Here is a 19,519-nt window from a genome sequence, read left to right on the forward strand (position 1 = left end):
TGATTTAATCCTACTGTCTGCATCCTCTCCTGATTGCCCAAATACTGCCCAAGCTCTGGAATTGAAAAGAAGCCACTGTGAACCTCTTAGCTTTGCTTTGATTTTTAAAACTGGAACATACTTTACTTCTGACTAATATGTAATATGTATCTTCTGACTCTAAACTTAATGGGCAAATCTGCTGCTTCCCCATCCTGAGTTGGCGTAGCTATGACCTATCAAGAGATAGACAAAATGCCCCTAAGTTACCTTGCCAGGTGCACGGAATTGAGGGGTTTGGCTTTAAATGCTTTTACTTGTGTTCTTGGCCAGGTTACAATAGCCCTTGTCTTTTTCACTAGGTATCATTGGTGGATTGACCAGTGTTATAACCTCAACAGTGGAAGGTGTGAAAACAGAAGGAGGTGTCAGCGGTTTCATATCTGGCCTTGGGAAAGGGCTTGTTGGCACTGTAACCAAGCCAGTAGCAGGCGCCCTGGATTTTGCATCAGAAACAGCCCAGGCGGTGAGAGACACAGCGACGCTTAGTGGCTCCAGGTCAGTGGTCTTGGGGGGAGTGGCTTTTGCAATTTCCACGTCTGCTGCCTCTCCTAATCCGTACTGATATGTTTAATCATCTACTTTCTGCCTTAATGATGTGATTTTTAAAAATTTGAATACAGGTAGCTAAAATTTATGACCTGCCTAATGTAAATACATGAAAATGAGGCACAGAAACCTGGCATGAATTTTTCCAGATCTGCATCTATATCTGTATCTATTTACGTATGTCTATGTCTGTATATACTGGAGATATATACCTATATAGGTATAGACATAAATATGTAATGTTGTTTTTATTCATTAGAGGGGTCAGAAACAGGATTGCATCCTTACAAATCTCCCCTCTTCACCAAACTGACTAGACACCCACCTGCCCATTAAGAAAACTGTCAGGCTGTAGGCTGTCTTGCTCCTAGGCCCCATAGCATAGTTCTAGAATCGCTGCAGATGTGGTTTACCACATGCGTCTGTCCTTTCACTTAAAAGTGCCAGCCAGTCCCCCAACCTCATAAAGAAACTCCCAAGCAATTTGGCGGGTCTGCTGTAGGATGGTGTCTTGTCTTGATACCAGCTGAGACGGAAAAATCAGAGACAGATCATATGGTTCCAAATCCCACAGAACCCAACTACTTTAACTTAGCTATTCGTGTTAGTGGCCGATTTTAGCCTCCCTTTTTCAGAGTGACTAATTGGGGATCTTATCAATAAATGGTGTAATGAATGTTACAGTTCCCAGCCAAGCTGGACTCCACTTAAGCCCAGAAGGATTTTGCTGTTGCCTATATAGTAGATATTCCCTGAGTGAATTAGTGTGCCCTTTTAGAATGCCTAGGGCCTGGGCCATGTCCACATCCTGTTCCTCCCTCAAATAGGATTTGAAGTGAAATCGTCCCCAGTTAAAATGAATCCATTTGTTTGTCACCAAGAAAACTTACTGATGACACATTACTACAGTAGGGGAAATGCTTCAGATTGTAGACCGGGCCCATGTAATATGTTCTGCCAGAATGTCTTCCATCTGGAAGCAGCTGCTTTTTAAAAAAGGATCTGTAGAGTTTACTTTAGTTAAGTTACATTCTATTCTCAGATACAGAGCTAAAACAATCCTTGAGTATATTTTGAAGCATTTATGAAGTTAGGAGGAGGGACAGTAGGGAGGTTTCAAAGGTATTTCCAGTTAGTTTTTCCATGTCTGCTTGAAGCCCAAGAAGTCTACCTCCAGTACTTTGTTAGGACAATAAGACCTAACGAAGTATGAGTAAAGCAGATGGCCCCTAAGAATTCTAGAAGAACCGTCCTTATTCCTAAAATCCCAAAGTGGTCAAGGGACTGAGTGATTTGTTTCAAAAAGGCTCTGACGTATATGTGCTAAATGTTAAAAATATTGTTCTTTTGTGCTGTGAACTTTAATGATGTTGACCAGAAAGAAATCACTTGAATTTTATACACTGTCAGTTTGGAAGTCTTGCTCAAGTTTTGAATTCTTTTTAGGAGTAGAAGAAAGGCACAAAATGGTTACCGCAGAAAGAAAGGTGTTCTTGTCCTTTTACCAGTTGTCCAGCATTGCTATAGAAGGTTCGACTTAGTGTCAGCCACTATACATCTGTCATTCCTTCATTTTCGTTGATTGAAAATTCCCGAAGAACTCAGGTTTGGGAATACAGCAGAAAGCAAGCCCTGGTCTCCAAGGGCTTACAGTCAAACCAGGCAGCAGACGTAAAACAAATAGTCATATAAATAATTATTTGCTAAAATTGTGATAAATGACACAGGAGATTTACAGGGTGCTGTGAGACTATAATCAGAAGGTGAAGGGGAGAAGGAGGTTGGCTAACCTATGGTCAGCGGGGTCAAAAAGGCTTTTCTACGGAAGTGATATTTGAGATGAAGCCTGAAGTCTAAGTAGGAGTTGGCCAGGTGAAGAGAAGAGAGAATCACTTTCCAGGTAAAAGGGGTACAGAGGAGCTATGCAGCTGGGCTCCAAGTAAACAGTGACTGGGCGGTCTAATTGCAGTTTAACTGCCAGTTTCCCTGAATAGCTATCTGCTTAGCTATTCACTCCTCCTAGAAACAAGCTACAGTGATAAGTGAGGAGCAGCCAGGTAGTCATGGGGCTATAGACATGAAGCTTTGAGGAGGGGGAATTAGCTTCTGTATCTCCTCTCTCTTCCTGGAGGAGCCAGTAGGGGGAGAGCCATGGCTGAAGGTACCAGAGGTGAGTGAGGCACTTGCTAGACCCATGTGAATTAAAGGCCTCAAAGAAACTTGGCCCTTTACCCTTTTTTGCACTGAAAAGGCGTTACAGATTCTTCTGAAACACTTTAACCAATTTCCCTCAGTCCATTTATCTAGGACCAAGAGTAAGTTTCTTAATGAGGATCCATGTGTTACAGAGAAAAGAACACTTGACCTGGAAAACAATAGGTCTGGATCCCAACATCCTTTCTTATTAGCTTTGGGCCCTTAAAGTCTTCTAGCCTACTTAAGCCTCAGTTTTTTCATCTAAAAATTAGAGATAAACATACCTATCTATTTATTCTACCTCTCAGAGGTTTGAAGCCCAACCAGAGTTATTTTCATGTGGAAGCTATAAAGGACTATAAAGTGCTGGGTGATATTGTTTTTGAAAGTCACATTAAAGGAGCACAGAGATTCCTGCAGGTGGAGAAATGCTTCAGTGCCTTAAGGGTTTGTTCTGATGACACTGTGATCTCTTAGGAACATTCTAGTTCTACCAAGGGATAAATCACCCTGGTTTCTTGGAAGTGAGTTATAACCATCTCCAACCATCCCAGTTGATTGAACAGGATCCAGGGGTGTTACTCAGGGTTTTTCCCCACTGTTTAGACAACAGGGACTAACAAATGATTTGAAGGGATTAGAAATGAGATTCTGACCGAAGGCTGACCTGAGCCCAGGGATTGAGCCAGGAATAGAACCCAGGAATCCAAGAGTTCTGCCTCTGAGTCTGCACTTGGAATGAGACTTCTGCTTCTTTTGTAATATTTCATCCAAGTGAAGGCTTAGATCTTAGCATCTATGTTTTAAATGACCCAAGTTTTAAGCAGATGATAGCAAAGTAAGCCATAAAACTGTGAAAGAATACTCCTTCCAGTAATCCATCTGAAGAGTGGCCTTACAGGAAACATTGGCTCCGTTCTGTGTTTATCTGAACATGATTTTATTTACAGGGACCCCCCTGAGTTCTTGTGGATTAAAATGCTTCCCAGTTCTTCTCCTGGTTGCGGTGTGCAGGCGTCCAAAAGACAGCCACCTAACTTTTTTCTGAAATTTCCATGCAGTGTAATAGTTCTCTGAGAAGGCAGGTGGGGGTAGGAGAAAGAGGAGGGTGGAGGACAGCAGAGCCTTTGGCCTCAACATGAATGTTGTGGACCAATATCCCTTGCTGCATTTGTTAACTGGACAAGTATGTGTGGTTTGGAACTGAAATAAGAAGGCTTTTCCAAGGCAACGTTCTGCTGGCTCAGGTTGCATCTTCTCGTCTACGTGTATTGGGCCACATTTGTCTGTTCCCAAGTAAAGTTTATGAAAATGGCACAGATGCAGCCACACTTGTGGTGCTGTTGAAGCCTTGTGGAAAAGCCCACGACCCTTCAAACAGACCAGGCCAAGGCAGCACACCATCTGGACAAGCGTGCCCAGTTCTCTGCATGGGTGCTGGTATCTGATGGTAATATTTGAAAAGATATTTTGGTGGAAAGCTGCAGAGACCCAGGAGCAGCCATTTCACAATAAAAGGCAAAAATACCATTGAGAAGAGAGGAGTTGCCGATTCTGGGCTATTATTTGCTCGTTGATTTCTTTAAATACCATCTATTGTAGACTTTGGGTTGCATGACATTTTAGGAAAGTAGCAGATGGTGATTAATGAAGCTGGGCCCTGAGGTTTCCTCCAAAATATTTCTTCACCTTTTTAGTCAAGGCTCAAAACAGGGGGAAGAAGTGGGAGTTGGCAGAACTTGAAATATTTAAACTAATTTAGCAAAGCTCAGGAGTGTTGGAGCTTATCTCTTTATTTAAGTTAGATAAGGAGGAAGGGGGAATTTGAAGGATAATGATAGATCAGTGTTTAAGAATATAGCCATCAGGACGCTGATAATATTCTGGAATCCCAGGACCCTTGTATTGTGCACATAGATGTAAATTCCAGTTGCTCTGAGAGCTTTTGAGTGACCTTTTGGTTGACTCCACAGAAAAGATTTATGGTGGGCGAATTTGACTTTTTCAGTAAAAACACACCCAAGACACCACGCCAAAATTTGTTAAAAGACACTTTCCATTAATGGCTTCTTAGATGTGAAATTGAAATGGATTTTCGTAAGGAAAAGTCCTTTTTGTTACAATGTGTGCGTCTTACCCATGACTCTCTGGGATTAAAAGGGTTAAGACCCTCTTGGATCACCACGTTGGACAGGTGAGAAAAAAGTCAGCAAAGGGAATTTCGGAAATGCTTCCACTACTCTTTCATTCTACTTTGGCGAAACTGCTTTTCATTGTTCTGTTCTGAAAGCAGCATTTACTCCTCTTGGCATTATACATAACACACCAGCAGAACTGGTATGAATTGAACCTTTAGGGAACTTCCAAAGGTAAAAATCTAATAGAAATTAACATGCTTTTTAGGATACACCAATGCTGTCAGATTTTTCCAATAATGTTCCATTTAAGGCAGAGGAGAGTGAACTGATAACCCATGTATCTGGGGGCAGATGGGGCAGAGCAAATTCAACGTTTCTTGGAAAGTTTCTGTTTTATCTTGAAACTGTAAATGAACTTTACATTTTATCCCACGTTAGTTTTAATAAGAAAATGTTTTTAATTGCTACCCAGTAAAATGAACCCTTCAGAAAGATAGACCATGTCATCCTGTAGCTACTGCCTCATACTTGTTTGAGAAGTACACGATACTCCTTCCAGATGAGTCCTGTAGACCCTGGTAGCATCGATACAAAGACATGTGTATTGGTAAGGGTGAGAAGCTAGAGCCTCGTGCACATTTGACCCTGAGGCTCTGTTTCTTATCTTTGAACACATCTGTCCATTCACTTGGTAACTGTCTGCTCCGGGCAGCTGGTGCGCGTTGGTTGGCATGTCAGTTTCATCATGAGAGGGAGTTAGATTTCATTGAAACTGAAAAATTATTGTTGCATCCAACTGAAGCGAAGGGACTGTTCATATCTCTCCTTTATTGTCCAAAAGTGCTACAGTGGATATAGGGACAGCCACTTTATCTTCTACTCACCGTGGGATCTGTATGAGGTGAGAGCCATATAGTCTTACTTGCTGATCTTGCCAAACCAGGCCTTTCCAGAGAACCGTTGAAGGCACATGGATCATTTTCTCACTCCTGAGCAACCCCAGAAGAAGAAACAACATTCAGCTCTGAATGTTGGATGTCTCACTCAGGGCTGAAATTCAGCTGATAAAGTTATAGGATAAGATATTTTTAAGAAACATCTTAACAGTCCTTCATGCCTTATAAGTCAGAATTCCTCTCACAGGAACACAAGCAGAGAAATCTTATTTTCTAAGACAGACTTCTTCCCTCTTGATGAACTCGAAATACTGTACTTTCCTTTCACTCAGAGGCTTCCGACAATGCCATTCTCATTATAGCAGAACTTATGGAAAGCTCAGATCTGTTGCTGGAAACACGGCAAGTGTGTGTTCCTGCACACACACACTTGAGAAAAGCCTTTCCATTTCTGAAATCCCATGACTCATTTTTATGCAAGATTATCTGTTAGGAAAAAAACCACTTTTTTGGTCATGGTACATTATAATCATTTCTAGAAAGGAGAGCATCTATTTTTTGCCATTTTTGGCATGCAAAAATGACTGACTTCATGGAAACAGCATAATCCTGCTTCCAAAAGTAAAAAGAAATTGAATTTAGGTATGTACATCTTTGAAGTACCGTCGTTGTATCTCAACCAGCAGGGCTTTGCTCAAAGAAAATAGAATGGAAAATGTGATTGCTTTCTGATTTTGGTTTCTTCTACTTAAAAATTAAATAACCTAGCCATTGTACATCTATAGTCCCTTCGTTGTTCAATGACTTGATTTTTAAAACTCTGGAATGACACCCAGTCTTACATACATAAGATAGGCATTTGAGATTTATGGTTTGAACTTTAAGAGAAACAGTACAGTGTGTTTCTTCCTGAGAGAAGTTTGTATTTTGTGCATTAGAGAACAAAAAGACATTTGCCGATTATGGAATTCCTCTGCAAAGGCATCAGGTTTACTTATTTTTAGGTTTTGATGACTACCCTATGTCTTGCATGGTTTTCCCTTACAGAATCATCCCTCTTTGCCCAGGGTGAAATTAGAATCTCCCTTAAAGAGAGTATCCAGATTTGAGTTCAAATCCCCTGCTCCCAGAGAGCTTCAGACTGTAAGATAATTCTGAGATACGGAGAGGACATAGGGGCTAGCAGGGAACTGAAGACTGTGGTATTGTACTATAGGTGAAGGCTTGTAATCTTTGGGGGAAGAAAAGGTAGGTTTGGGTGTTATCTTAACCCTGAGTTTCCTTGCCCCATACCTTTATCTAGTACTCTTTTGCCAGACTGCCTCTCAAAGACAGAATCTTACTAAGTTTCTCACTAATTTGTCAAATGGGAGGAAAATAAGATTGAATTAGGAAAACATTTTAATCACAAGATATTCTAAAAGAAACAGTTTATTATATTGGGTTTATATAACTCAAATCAGATTAACAGTGTTACTAATCTGTATGCTTAGTGGATTTACTTTAATACATAGAGGAAAGTGATTTCTACTTAGCACAAAATTTGTACACATGGGTCCCTTTAGAGCAAAGCTTCTCAAAATATGGTCTAGGGACCCCTGGGGAACCCCCAGACCTTTCAGGGAACGATAATGTCAAACTTATTTTTATATATTTATATATGAATTCATATATAGATAGATAGATAAATCACTATTTTTATATAATATTCTCTGATAACGCACAGTGGAGTTTTGCAGAAGCTACACAACGTGTGATACTGCAACAGATTGTGGAAGCAGATAAGAGAATGCAGCTGTTTTCTATTAAGTAAGACTTAAAGAGATTTGCAGAAATGTAAAACAATGCCACTCTTCACACCTTCCATGATTCCAGCCAACAACTAGCTGTACCTGGTTAATTTCCTTAACAAGCTGTTCTATTTGAAAATATGGTGATGATCCATCAGCCTGCTGATAAATAGCACATATCGGCAATGTGGATTAATGTGGATTAAAACTATAGGAGCCACTGTAATGTGATGCTTCTCTCTGGCTTCCTGTCAACAGTTGTCAACTCTCCTGGTTTGCTCCTGACTTTTACTGGGTTTCTTGAAGTAACAATGGGAAAGATTTTATCACATACAGAAAGACCTCTCACAATAATTTACCTAATTTAGTCCTTCACCTTAACCTACCATCCCAATAAATTTTAACGTCAGCAGCATGGTAAGTATGGAGCAGTTTACTTCGAAGTGCAAGGTCCACCTTGTCAAAAGGCCACTTGGTTGTGTTAGCACTGCCCTAAGCTCTGTCAGGAAATTGAGGTGTATCTGTGTCAGAGTTTACTTGGCAAAACCTCAGCTTTCTACTCTAGCAAAGCTGTGGAGCAGGACAAACCCACAATCTTTGTTTTTTGTTGTTGTTGTTGTTGTTGTTTGTTTGTTTTTTAATTTTATTTATTTATTTATTTTTTCCCCCAAAACCCCAGTAGATAGTTGTATGTCATAGTTGCACATCCTTCTAGTTGCTGTATGTGGGACGCGGCCTCAGCATGGCTGGAGAAGCGGTACGTCGGTGTGCGCCCGGGATCCGAACCCGGGCCACCAGCAGCGGAGCGTGCACACTTAACCGCTAAGCCACCGGCCCGGCCCCTAAACCTACAATCTTTGGATAAGCATCTTTGAACTCCTTGTGGAAAGCAGTTTTTATGAGGCGGTTATTCTGTGTTAACACGGGAGACTGCTCCTAGTCTGTTTTCCCCAAACACACTTCAAACATAGACAATGGCAGGGCTGACCCAAGCTTTATCATAAAATCCTAGGGACTGTGGAAAAATTCAAAGGAAAGTCAGAGCAAAACTTCACTTCTCATTATGAGCAGGATGGGTCACAGGAATCCTGGCTGACCCTGGTGGTTTAGTTGGTGGGTTCCATTGAATCCACGGGAGCCTCCCTGGGTACCGCCAGGGTGGGCGGGGCAGAGCTCATCAGTTCCCTGGACTTGACTGATCTACGCAGCAGCACAATTAGGGTAGTCATAACTGGCATCTGCCCTCCTCCTGAGGTGTTAAAGGCTGAATTACCACGTGTCGAGTGCTTTCATATCCCCAATGAAGAGAGGCGAACCCCGAAGAGTCTTTATGTTTTTGTTTGAACTATTGAGGGGCCCGGTTAGTTCAATTTAGCCAGTTCTGAACTTGTGACATTTAGATCCAATTGCTTGGTAAGCGCACTGGTTCAAGAATAGGCAAATTGACAGTAGATATGCATTAATGGGTTAAATATTGACCTCCTACTATATTCCAGGCATATAATAGGTATTAAGTACTGAGAATATTTAAATACTTGAGGGCTAACTGCTTTGAAGAATCTTCCAGATTCTTGAGAATCACCAAGCTGTTTGTGTGTTAAATAGTCTTATATGTTCATTAAAGCAACTTGCCTGTAGCTTTCTTGAAGTACTCCTTTATTAGTGATTTGAATAAAATTGCGTTTTTGTGTGGTGGTATATATTGGGGAGATTTGGTAGTTACAGGCATTCTTTTCTGCTTTATTACCAGGTCTATCATAGCTCTTTCAAAACAAATCATGACTGTTTTATTAATTGTTTACAATTGGCCAATGATCTCTTGCTTTTTCAATTATTCTTTATACCTTATACGTATTTACTATATATTATTTAGTGTCTACAATTAATAAGGGCAGTGTTTTTAAAAACATATGATTTTGACCTTAATTATCTCACTATAATGAATTTTTTTATCTTTTCAACTTAAATTTTACCTTATCAGAGTAAATACATGTCCCCACTCTTAAAAGTCAAAGACTTCTACGTATCTGAAAACAAAACCCAGCAGTCTCCTGTCTCACTTTTCCCTACCTCTGATTCCAGCTCCTCAGAGGCAACCACGTTCAACACTTTGGGCTATTTTTTCAATTTGGAGATATTTACCTCTGTGTTTCTTAAAAAAAACAACAAAAGTCTGTGTAGTGCTATTTCTTGACATCATTTGACTTCCTATTGCTATACAAACATGTTCCCTCTCCCCATTTTTCAGTATTGTTATATCATCCTTTTTGGGAAATCAGTATTCAGTTTTACATTATTGTGACTATGTAAATAGGATTCTCAGTGAAGCCACATAGGTTACTATGATTGTGTTTCCTTTTTGGTTTAACTTTTTGGTTTGTATTTTCTCCCTGGAGTTAGTGACTGCTTTTATTATTGTTGTTTAGTTAGTTTTCTATATGCATATTCCCAGTTTATCCTCAAACTCTTATTTACTTTCAACTTTTTTTACTCTGAGGTTAGTAACTCCATTTTTAAAAAATAATTTTCTATCTGCCTATTACTAATTTATCCACAAACTCTCCTCTGTGTGTTTAAAAATGAGTTAAGTAATTTATTGGTTTCATTCTTTTTCTTGGAAATTCTCCACTAGTTGCCTCCTGCTCCTGTCTGGACTGGTTGCTCTCTGGATCTACCGTAGAGCCAGTACCCTAGTCCTCTGCTGAGTTTCTTTCTTCTGTTTGTTTTGGTCTTTTTCTTTCATGAATAGAGACAGTTCTCAGATGTTTGGTGATTCTTGACTCTCTGTTCTACTTCTGTTTAAAGATGAGGCCCTAACAAGCAGGTTGGGGGCTCTCTGTGTGGGGCCTAGGGCCCTTCCTGGGGATGTGGAAGGGTCAGGTGGGGACCTGCTGATCTGTCTTCTGAGGAGGAGGAGCAGGCGAGGGAGTCGAGGGAGGGACAACAGGTCTGTCTGCTTCTAACAGACTTTTAACCAGTCTTCTGTTTTCACCACCTCACATACGTGCCTCCCTGTTCCTCCCTTCTGCCCCAGGCCCGCAGAGCTACTTGGTGCCTCCATCTTTCTGAAAGTTAGCGGGTTTTACTGTACTAATTAGCTTACTGCCTTGTGGCTTCCACTCCCTCAGGCTTACATTTCAGCACCACTTATCCATCTGCTTTTCAGCTTCTAAAATATTGTTGACGCCTTCTCTTTATCCTTTTGGATTTGTGCCATATTTATCCCTTTGCTTTCACTTTAGAGGGGTCTCTGGACTAAATCTGTCATATTTAATGAGAAGTCCTATAATTTAGACTTTTCACTAATTCATTCAGCCTTTCTTGATGTCCCTTCTCCTCCACATCCAACTAGTAGTTCTGAATTGTGGTTTTACTGAAATCCATATCCATCATTTCTGCTAAAACATTCTTTAAGTTTGGTGGTATTAATAAAGAATAACATTATTGCTAACATTTCTAAACCTTTGCTATGATCCAGGCACTGTTCTATGTTCTTTACACATATTATCTCATTTAATCATCACAGCGTCTTTTGAATAGCATCTGCTTAGGCGGTCAGTGGCCGTTCTTGCCCAGCAAGAGTTAGAAGCATCTGGAGAGAAGTCATTGCTGGTCCTAACCCCAGCTGTTAAGTCTGGTATTGGTCTTTAATCTCTCATTGTGTGTGTTGTAAAGAAACAGGTTGTAGAAGGCTCTTGTCAGATCCCAGGAACATGAAAGAAATAGCACACCCCACGGTAGTGACATGGCCCTGTCACCACCCCTCATTGAACCATAAAAGCTATTCAGAGGAGCCAGCAGCTGGTGAGCGACTGTACTTAGATCCTGGGTGCTGATGGGTGTTTTGTAGTTTCCAAGGGAAGTTGCTGAAAGTTTTCTTATCTTGACACTCCAAGGGCAAGAGGTCTTTCTTCAAAGAGAAGCGCTTGTTTTGGAAAGAGATGTGGAAAGAACATAAAATCACAGATCTTCCCCAGTTCTGGAGAAGAGATGGGAAGGAGCACTGTGGTAGCCAGTGTGAAAAGAAACCAAGCGTTTGCAGGCATCAAGAAGGGGCTCCCATAGCAGTGTTTGGTTCCCACATCTGTAATAGGAGGTCATAGGGCCTCCCAGGGAGTCAGACAGCCCTGGATTTGAGTCATCGCACTGCTTTTTCTTAGCTATGGCCGGGAGCGAGTCTTCCCCCTTCATGTCTCTGAGGTGAGATTCCTTTGACTCATGTGGAATGGAAATAATAACGCCTACCTCAGTGGGTGGTTATATGGATTAGATGACATAATGTATGTAAAGCACTTGGCCTGACATGTGGCGCGTAGTTAGGTCTCAAGAAATGGCATTTGTGTCAGAATCCTCTCTGAATGTGGCATGTTGAATGTAGGTGAAACAGGGCTTATCTCTTTACCTCTTACTTCTGCCCTATGTCTGAAAACTTGCTGACCGCTTGCTCTAGTGTTAAGATGAGGAGTTCATAGGCTTTGCTGGTTTTTTTTCCTTCCTATTCTCTTTCTTTGCACAAAACAGTTAAATTCAGGCCAGCAAACCTGTGATAGTCACAGCTGGAACTGCTGGTGGAAGAACTCACCTGAGCTCTCAGCCTGTGTGTGAGAACCCTCCTGGAAGAGGGGTGCGGAGGCCACGAACTTGCTCTGAACCCACTTGTGAAGAGCAGGTGATCCCAAACTATTGTTAGTGTCTGCTGTAAATGATATGCCTTTGGGTTCGAGCAGAGTTCAGCCAAAAGCCCCACATGACATGGAAATCTGTCCTGGAGCCAGGTTTGTCGGGTAAAAGTTATGTAGCAAATGTCTCCAAACATTGGCATCTGTTGTCTGCCGAGGGTAGGACAGCCGAGAATGATGGAGTGCTTACGGAAATTAGGATGGGGCGTGCGACCCGTAACAGCTGACAAACTGTGTCAGGCCACTGTTGCTCATCCAGCTCTTTTGATAAACAGCTTTAAAAGCATTACGTGGTTTGGAAAGCATTCTTCAAAAACAGTTATATTTTCCAGACGCATGACAGTCCACTGTTCAGTATTGTTGAAGGGTTTTGAATTGTGGAATCAGATCTTCCTTCAGTGGGGCTGTTGAAACTATCGAGGGCCTATCTGTCTGACTCCTGCCAGGATGGTCTCACAACAGTATTACCATGTAGGTCGGGGTCCTCTGTATCTGTTAAAAAAAAGAAAAGTGCTCTTGGGTTCAGGGCTAGAGTTTAAAAGGAAAAACTATTTCTTTCATTTCTAGCTAGGTATGATGGGCTCTTTAAAACGTAGCTCTCATCATGCACCCTTTATTTCATGGTTTCTGCATAATAAAAGTAAGAGAGAATTTTGAATTATCGAAAAGCTTTGAGCCTTTGAAATGAGCTTTCTCTAGATTATAAATGTTCGTTTCATAATTCGTTTCAAAGCTTATCTTCCCATTTGTCCTATTTCCAGAAATTTAGCTCCTGTTGCCTTTGTGCCTCCTAGGAAAGTCTGGGTGTCATTGGACAGGGGAGTTGGCTCCTGGGAGAATGGGATCCGGGCTAGGCAATTCATTTGGGACTTAGACTCATATAGACCATTTGATAATTACAAAGTGCTCTAGTGACAGATTTTTAAAAAACTTTTATTGAAGTCTAATATACCACAGGGTTTTTTTTTAAGTTTGAGAGTAGGATTCATGGGATTTTATTCTTGTTCCCAAAATGCGATGGTGGAGCTGACAGAGTAGCACGGAACATCATTCTGATTTATTGTGTTGAAGTCACAGCAGTTCACATTCTTTTAATCTGTCAGTGTAGGATCAGTTCCTCCTTGACTCCAGTCTCCATGATCAAAATAACCTGTCTGGATGTTCCTTTTGGGTATTGAAGGCAGCGTGGCGTCTTGGCAAGAGAACAGGATTGCAGATCGTGAGACCAGAATCCTGACTCCAGGCCTGACACCACTCGGCTTTGTGGCCTTGTGCAAACAGATTCTTATCCCCTCCTCAGGTCAGTCCCCTACTTCAGAGGGGCAGAGGGTCCTCCTTACCCTGGTCATGTCTGTGTGGCTGAGGTGAAAACTAGTTGTGTAACCCCCTGGAGGAACGGCACAGTGGGGCTCCCTCTCTAGGCCTGGCTCCACCATAGGGAGGAGGCTGGGCATTGGGATGAAGGAAGTGCAGGCAGGACATATGAAAGCTTGATAATGTTTTCTAAAAATAAAAAGGCAGTAGGTTAGTCTGAGGCAGTGTTATACCTAAAATATTCCCGAGCAGCCCTCGGCCCTAGCCTGAACCCTCGCCTGGCTCAGCGCCATTTAAGTTGGTTACATCTAATCCCATGAGGGGTTGAATCTGGCGGCGCCTGCCCTATCACTGCTTCAGCCCTCCCTCTGATTCCACCTCTGGGAAAACTGAAGTGGCCCCAGACGTGGCAGGTAGATCACATGGGGGGAGTGTATGAGGACAGCCTACATAAATTATAACATCCAGGCAAACCATTGTAAACGGACCACTTCCCACATTGTGGAGGTACTTGAATGTTCACCATTTCTTTTAACTGATGGCCAAGAAATCAATGTTACAAAAAAAACAAAACCCTTGACAGAGGCCATTTTGCACCAAGAATGGATGTGCATGGTGTGAGAAAGCAAATTCCAAAACATATTTCCTTTTAGTTCCCAAACTAGTGTCAAATTAGTCCTTCTTAGCCTTATCCACAGTGCTGGAGTAAATAGCAGTGCCCCGCAGCTCATGGAGAAGACAATCCAGAGAACACACAGAAGAGAAGTGTGTGCAGCAGTAAGCCTACTGATGGCAGCTCTGGGCATGTGTAGTGGCTGCTGTTGCTTCCTATTTGTAAGCAACTTGTGTTCCTGCATTTTTGTAGTCTGGCCTCTTTGTATATTTATGATTGTATGTCCCTGGAATATGGTCATCAAAGTGACCCTGAGATGGAGAAAGTCCAACAGGAAGTGGAGGCATCCAGGTCACTGGTTTATAAGTTCTCAAAGTCTATCTTGGCCTATACTAGAGTCTCATTCTCAAGAGTGGGTCCAGTTTTCCAAACTTTAATATATCAGAGAATCTTGATGCATCTGGGCTCATGATGGGCCAAACTAAGCGTTCAGGAGTCCTTCTGTTATGCACCAACACCTAATGGAGACTGGATTCATTTATGAATATTAACATAACTTGTGTGATAATGTGTGTGCAAGTGCTTTGTAGATTGTCCTGGGAGATGTGAGGTATTATTATGACTAAAGACTTAATTGAACCCTGAACTTGTATGTGAATAACTAGAAACAGATTGAATGGATTACATATTTTTCTTGAGAATTTCCTAAATTAGCCTACCTAACTTTTTCTTGCCTCTTCTTTCCTGACTTAAATGGTTCTCTATAACCTATATTTTTAACAAACCAGAACAAATAGTATACAGTACGAAGATTTACCGTAGAGAAGAGGGATTCTCAATAGTAAGAGAGAATTTTCTGTGATCCATTCATCCCATGGCACCTCCCATCTACCCAAAAAAAGGTGCTTTAGGCTTTGGAATGACAAATTCATTAGCTCATCTCTATACATCAACACAGTGGACAAGGAAATCTTGTGAGGAAAATGCAAGAACATATGTACAGTTTCCATTCAGAAAGACATGATTACTTCGAATCAGGAGTAATCACCTTCAGGTTGAACTAGGGTCTGATTCAAAAGAGACCACTGGCTTCACTACACTCCATCAGAGAAGTCTGCTTGTACCCAGAATTGGAGATGCCTTTGTGCATGTTGCTGGTTTGGGGTTTCTGGTTTTATTTTTAAACAAACCTGGGCCCTAGTCGAGTGTTTTATAACAACGGCTGGAAAGGCAAAACCGGCAGAAAAGCACTTACAGCGTCAGCAGTGACTCCTCTCAAAGGCTTTCCTACCTGACCCTCTCGTCATGTCTTTAGTTTGGTTTTGGTTTGGGGTTTCTTCTCTCTCTGTTATGCTTGGACCTTGGTTAGGAGAGTTCTGGTAACCATTCCAGACTTCCACAATTCAAGCCAGTAGTCTCATTTTATCAGTGGGCCCACTGAGGCACAACAGACCTACGTGATGAACCATGTATTCAAACTCATCCCTTGAGAGCCTGGATTCAGCCCTGTGATGACTGACCTTTCCGGCCATCAGGCGGCATCCTCTGGAGTGGGCTGCGTGCAGATGCACCCCTCAAGAGCCATTCCGGGAGTGCTCTCCTCTTGGGTGAAACTCTAAAACTAAAGCGTGTCCATCAGGCTGATTGCACACGAATCAGAGATATTGAAGATCAAGGCTAAGAGCAAAAGAGCAGGCTCAGCAGGTGTAATGCACGGGACCTTCTCCTGTTTGATTCCAGGAGACAGAATCTCCTGTGGACACCCCCCTTCCATGGACACATGCACATGCATGCATTCACGTACAGTGCTTGCGTATCCCACTCGTGCAGCCAAGGCCTGAAAAATAAGTTTCCTTTTTTCTGTATCACTGTTAAAAATAAGACCAGTTACTAGTCAGTGTTTGCATTTCCATCCCCTGTGGAACCTGGAAAGACTGGAAGATGGCTGTAGAACTATGGCTCCTTTTAATGTCTTGGCTATATTAAGGGCAGGCTCGCCTCCTGTGGTACTCCAGAATCCACGGGTTCACACAGAGGTGTGCTGCAGGAGGACTTGGTTGCTGTTTGGTAGAAGGTTTATCAGAGATCAGAGTGAGGATTTTGCTTTTGTGAGAACAGAGTGCAATCGTACATTCAGGAGCAGCTCGGGGCCTATAGGTAGGGGCCCAGGGCCTGCTGGGATGGGGTTTACACTTGGGCTGTCCTTTTGCCCTTCCACTGAACTCTTTTCATTTCAGTCATGAGCAAACAGTCAGTGCCTGAACTAACAACCCTGCAGTCCTCCGAAGCACGGCTCGCTTACAGTACCGAACAAAGGGAGGGGGGCCACGTGGGCCGGCCCAGGCCGAGGAATGCGGCTTCAGGGTTCTGCTCCATAAATTTAACCAGCACGACGAAAAGGAGATAATATGAGCTTTCGTGATGATCTGAAAGGGGGAGGTTCTGTGTCCCATTGATTGCGGTCTGGCCCAGTGCCAGGCCCAAGCCTGACCGACAGTTGAACCATATCGTTAAGGCGTGTAATACAGCTCGAGTCTTGTACTGCCGCCAATGAGTACATATCCACAGGGCAAAAGTTTACAAAGAGTTGAGGCTGTCCTGTTTAACCCTCTCACACTGCATGTAATAGACCCAGCTGCCATTCAGAACTTGCCCATCTGAGGTCATAAAGGAAAGCCTGCACGTTTCTTTTCTTCAAACAGAGCTTTTCAGAACTGGGGAGAGGGAAGAAATGCTGTCTAGAGAGGGTCAAGGCACGGTAATGTTTCCCTCTGGAGAAGCAAAGCAGTCTGCCTCCTCCCCTTGGCCAGAAACGGGACACCATAGTGCTTTATTCAGAGTAGCTCTCTGTTTGCAGTATAATGTTGCTGAAGGAAATGGGACTGACACAACAGGAAACCTACCCGTCTCTGAGGAGGTTGCACCGGTGGCAGAGGTGGTTAGATGCTGACGGAGGAAAGTTCTTGTTGAGCTGCTGAGACTCAGGATGATTCCGTTTCCCTTCCCTGCCGCTCAGCCTCCTCGAAGGCTCTTACTAGCCTCACTTTCTGGCTTTCCACTGCTGAGCCTAAATGCTAAAATGGAGCAGGTGGAAGGCTGTCCCATGGAATGGCCTGTTAGCCCAGGGTGCTGACTGTCAGAGGCAGGCCACCATGTAGGGCCTTGGCCCCTTCACAAGGGAGGGCATGGGGAAATGGGTGCCTTGTCACAGCAAGGCCTGGAGAAGCCTGGGTTCTCACAGTAACGCTGCATTGAGTAAATGGACAGACAAACAAGGCTTTGGCGTAGGTAGTGAGAAGGAAAGGGCTGTCTGTATTCAGAGGACCCTAGGAAAAAAGTGAGTTAAGGGGTAGTTTAGTCCTGTCCATCAGCCATTTGCATCCTTTGGCCAAACTGGGGACCTGCCTGTCCTTTGTCCAAGTTGTCCGGCAAGTCATGTATTTCTGTCATTTCCAGAGAGCCTCTTGTCTGCAGCAGACAAGGCATCTCAGGGAGATACCTGTGCTCTGGGTGTCGATGCTCCAGATAGTGAATGCTCACACATACCACACACTGTTTTAAGCATTTTACATGTATTACTGTCATTACTATTTAATCCTCACAACAACCCAGTAAGATGAGCGCTGTATTTGCCCCATTTCACAGATGAGAAAGTTGAGGCATAGAGAGCTTACATAACTTGTCTAAGATCTCAAAGGTAGTGCGAGAGGGAACCAGAATTTGAACCCTGGCAGTTTGAATGCAGAGCACACACTTCTAACTTCTGTGCTACTTCTGGATCATCTCTTGGTCTCGCCCATCAAAAGACCCCATGATTTAAATCTGAAACATCTTACCAGGTCTCAGATTCACCTCCTTTTGATTCTTGGATAAGGAGGGTGGGAACGGGATATCTGCCTATGACCCAGAAGATTTGCAAAAAGATGCCAATGCTGTTTTGGGGGGGAAAGGTACTGTAAACCTTGGACTTTGTAGTGTGAGGGGTGCTTATCACATTCTCGCACCCCTACCAGCTTGACCCCAAGATAGCATGAGGGGAGTGTGGGAGACCCTAGCCTTTTGGTGCCATGCCTGGAGGGCCAGGTCACTGAGCTTTGTGTCCAGGACCTGTGCTCTTCCTGGTCCTCTCTTCTGCCCTCACCCCACCGAGCCTTCCACGGTCAGAATTTGCCAGTTTCACAAAATAGGAGTGATACATCCTGGCTCCAGCTTTTCCTTGTTCTGCCATCCAGCCAAGGCCATCTTCACCAGCTGGTTACCTTGAAACTCCGGCTGGTACACAGCACAGGAAGCTTTGGAAGGAGAATGTCCAGGTACTATGTGCTCAGCATGCTATAACCTGCTTTTGGTGGCCAAGGATAATTTCTGTTTATTTTGGTGTTATGGGGCCTGAAAAAAAAGGCTTCTAGAGGTAGAAGAAGAGACTAAATGGCTGGCCAGCCCCGAGATTGTTGGATTCTATTTAGTTATGCTTCCATGGTCACGGTGCTTAAAAAGCCTACAAATAACTGGACAACCACATGCAAAAGAATGAAAGTAGCCTGTTATCTTACAGCATACACAAAAGCTAACTTGAAATGGATTGAAGACTTGAATGTAAAACCTGAAACCATAAAAATTCTAGAAGAAAACGTAGGCAATACACTTTTTGACATGGTTCTTAGCAGCATCTTTTCGAATACCGTGTCTCACCAGGCAAGGGGAACAAAAGGAAAAATAAGCAAATGGGACTACATCAAACTAAAAAGCTTCTGCACAGCAAAGGAAACCATCAAGAAAACGAAAAGACAACCTAAAAATTAGGAGAGATATTTGCAAACCGTATATCTGATAGGGGGTTAATATCCAAAATATAGCAAGAACTCATCCATCTCAACAACAAAGAAACAAACAACCCAATTAAAAAATGGGCAAAAGATCTGAACAGACATTTTTCCAAAGAAGATATACAGATGGCCAACAGGCACATGAAAAGATGTTCAACATCATTAAGTATTAGGGAAATGCAAATCACGACGACAACAAGGTATCACCTCATGCCTGTCAGAATGGCTATAATTAACAAGACAAGAAATAACATGTGTTGGAGAGCATGTGGAGAAAAGGGAACTCTCATACATTGCTGGTGGGAGTGCAAACTGGTGCAGCCACTATGGAAAAGAGTATGGAGATTCCTCAAAAAATTAAGAATAGAACTACCATACGATCCAGCTATTCCACTGCTGGGTATTTATCCAAAGAACATGAAAACACCAATGCGTAAAGATATATGCACCCCTATGTTCATTGCAGCATTATTCACAAT

The 19,519-nt window shown here is 42.7% G+C and overlaps 1 protein-coding gene across 6 annotated transcripts in view; it reads left to right on the forward strand.

Annotated features, from left to right (window-relative positions):
• The window catches only part of VPS13D (vacuolar protein sorting 13 homolog D), a 252,521-nt gene that overhangs the window by 205,327 nt on the left and 27,675 nt on the right, over window positions 1-19,519 (forward strand). For all 6 annotated transcript variants that reach the window (XM_058552933.1, XM_058552934.1, XM_058552936.1 and 3 more), the window contains one exon: window positions 342-537. In XM_058552933.1, the coding sequence (XP_058408916.1) occupies window positions 342-537 (196 nt within the window). The remainder of the gene's footprint in view (window positions 1-341; window positions 538-19,519) is intronic.

Source organism: Diceros bicornis, chromosome 13 (genome assembly GCF_020826845.1).
Source record: "Diceros bicornis minor isolate mBicDic1 chromosome 13, mDicBic1.mat.cur, whole genome shotgun sequence".
NCBI lineage: Eukaryota > Metazoa > Chordata > Mammalia > Perissodactyla > Rhinocerotidae > Diceros > Diceros bicornis.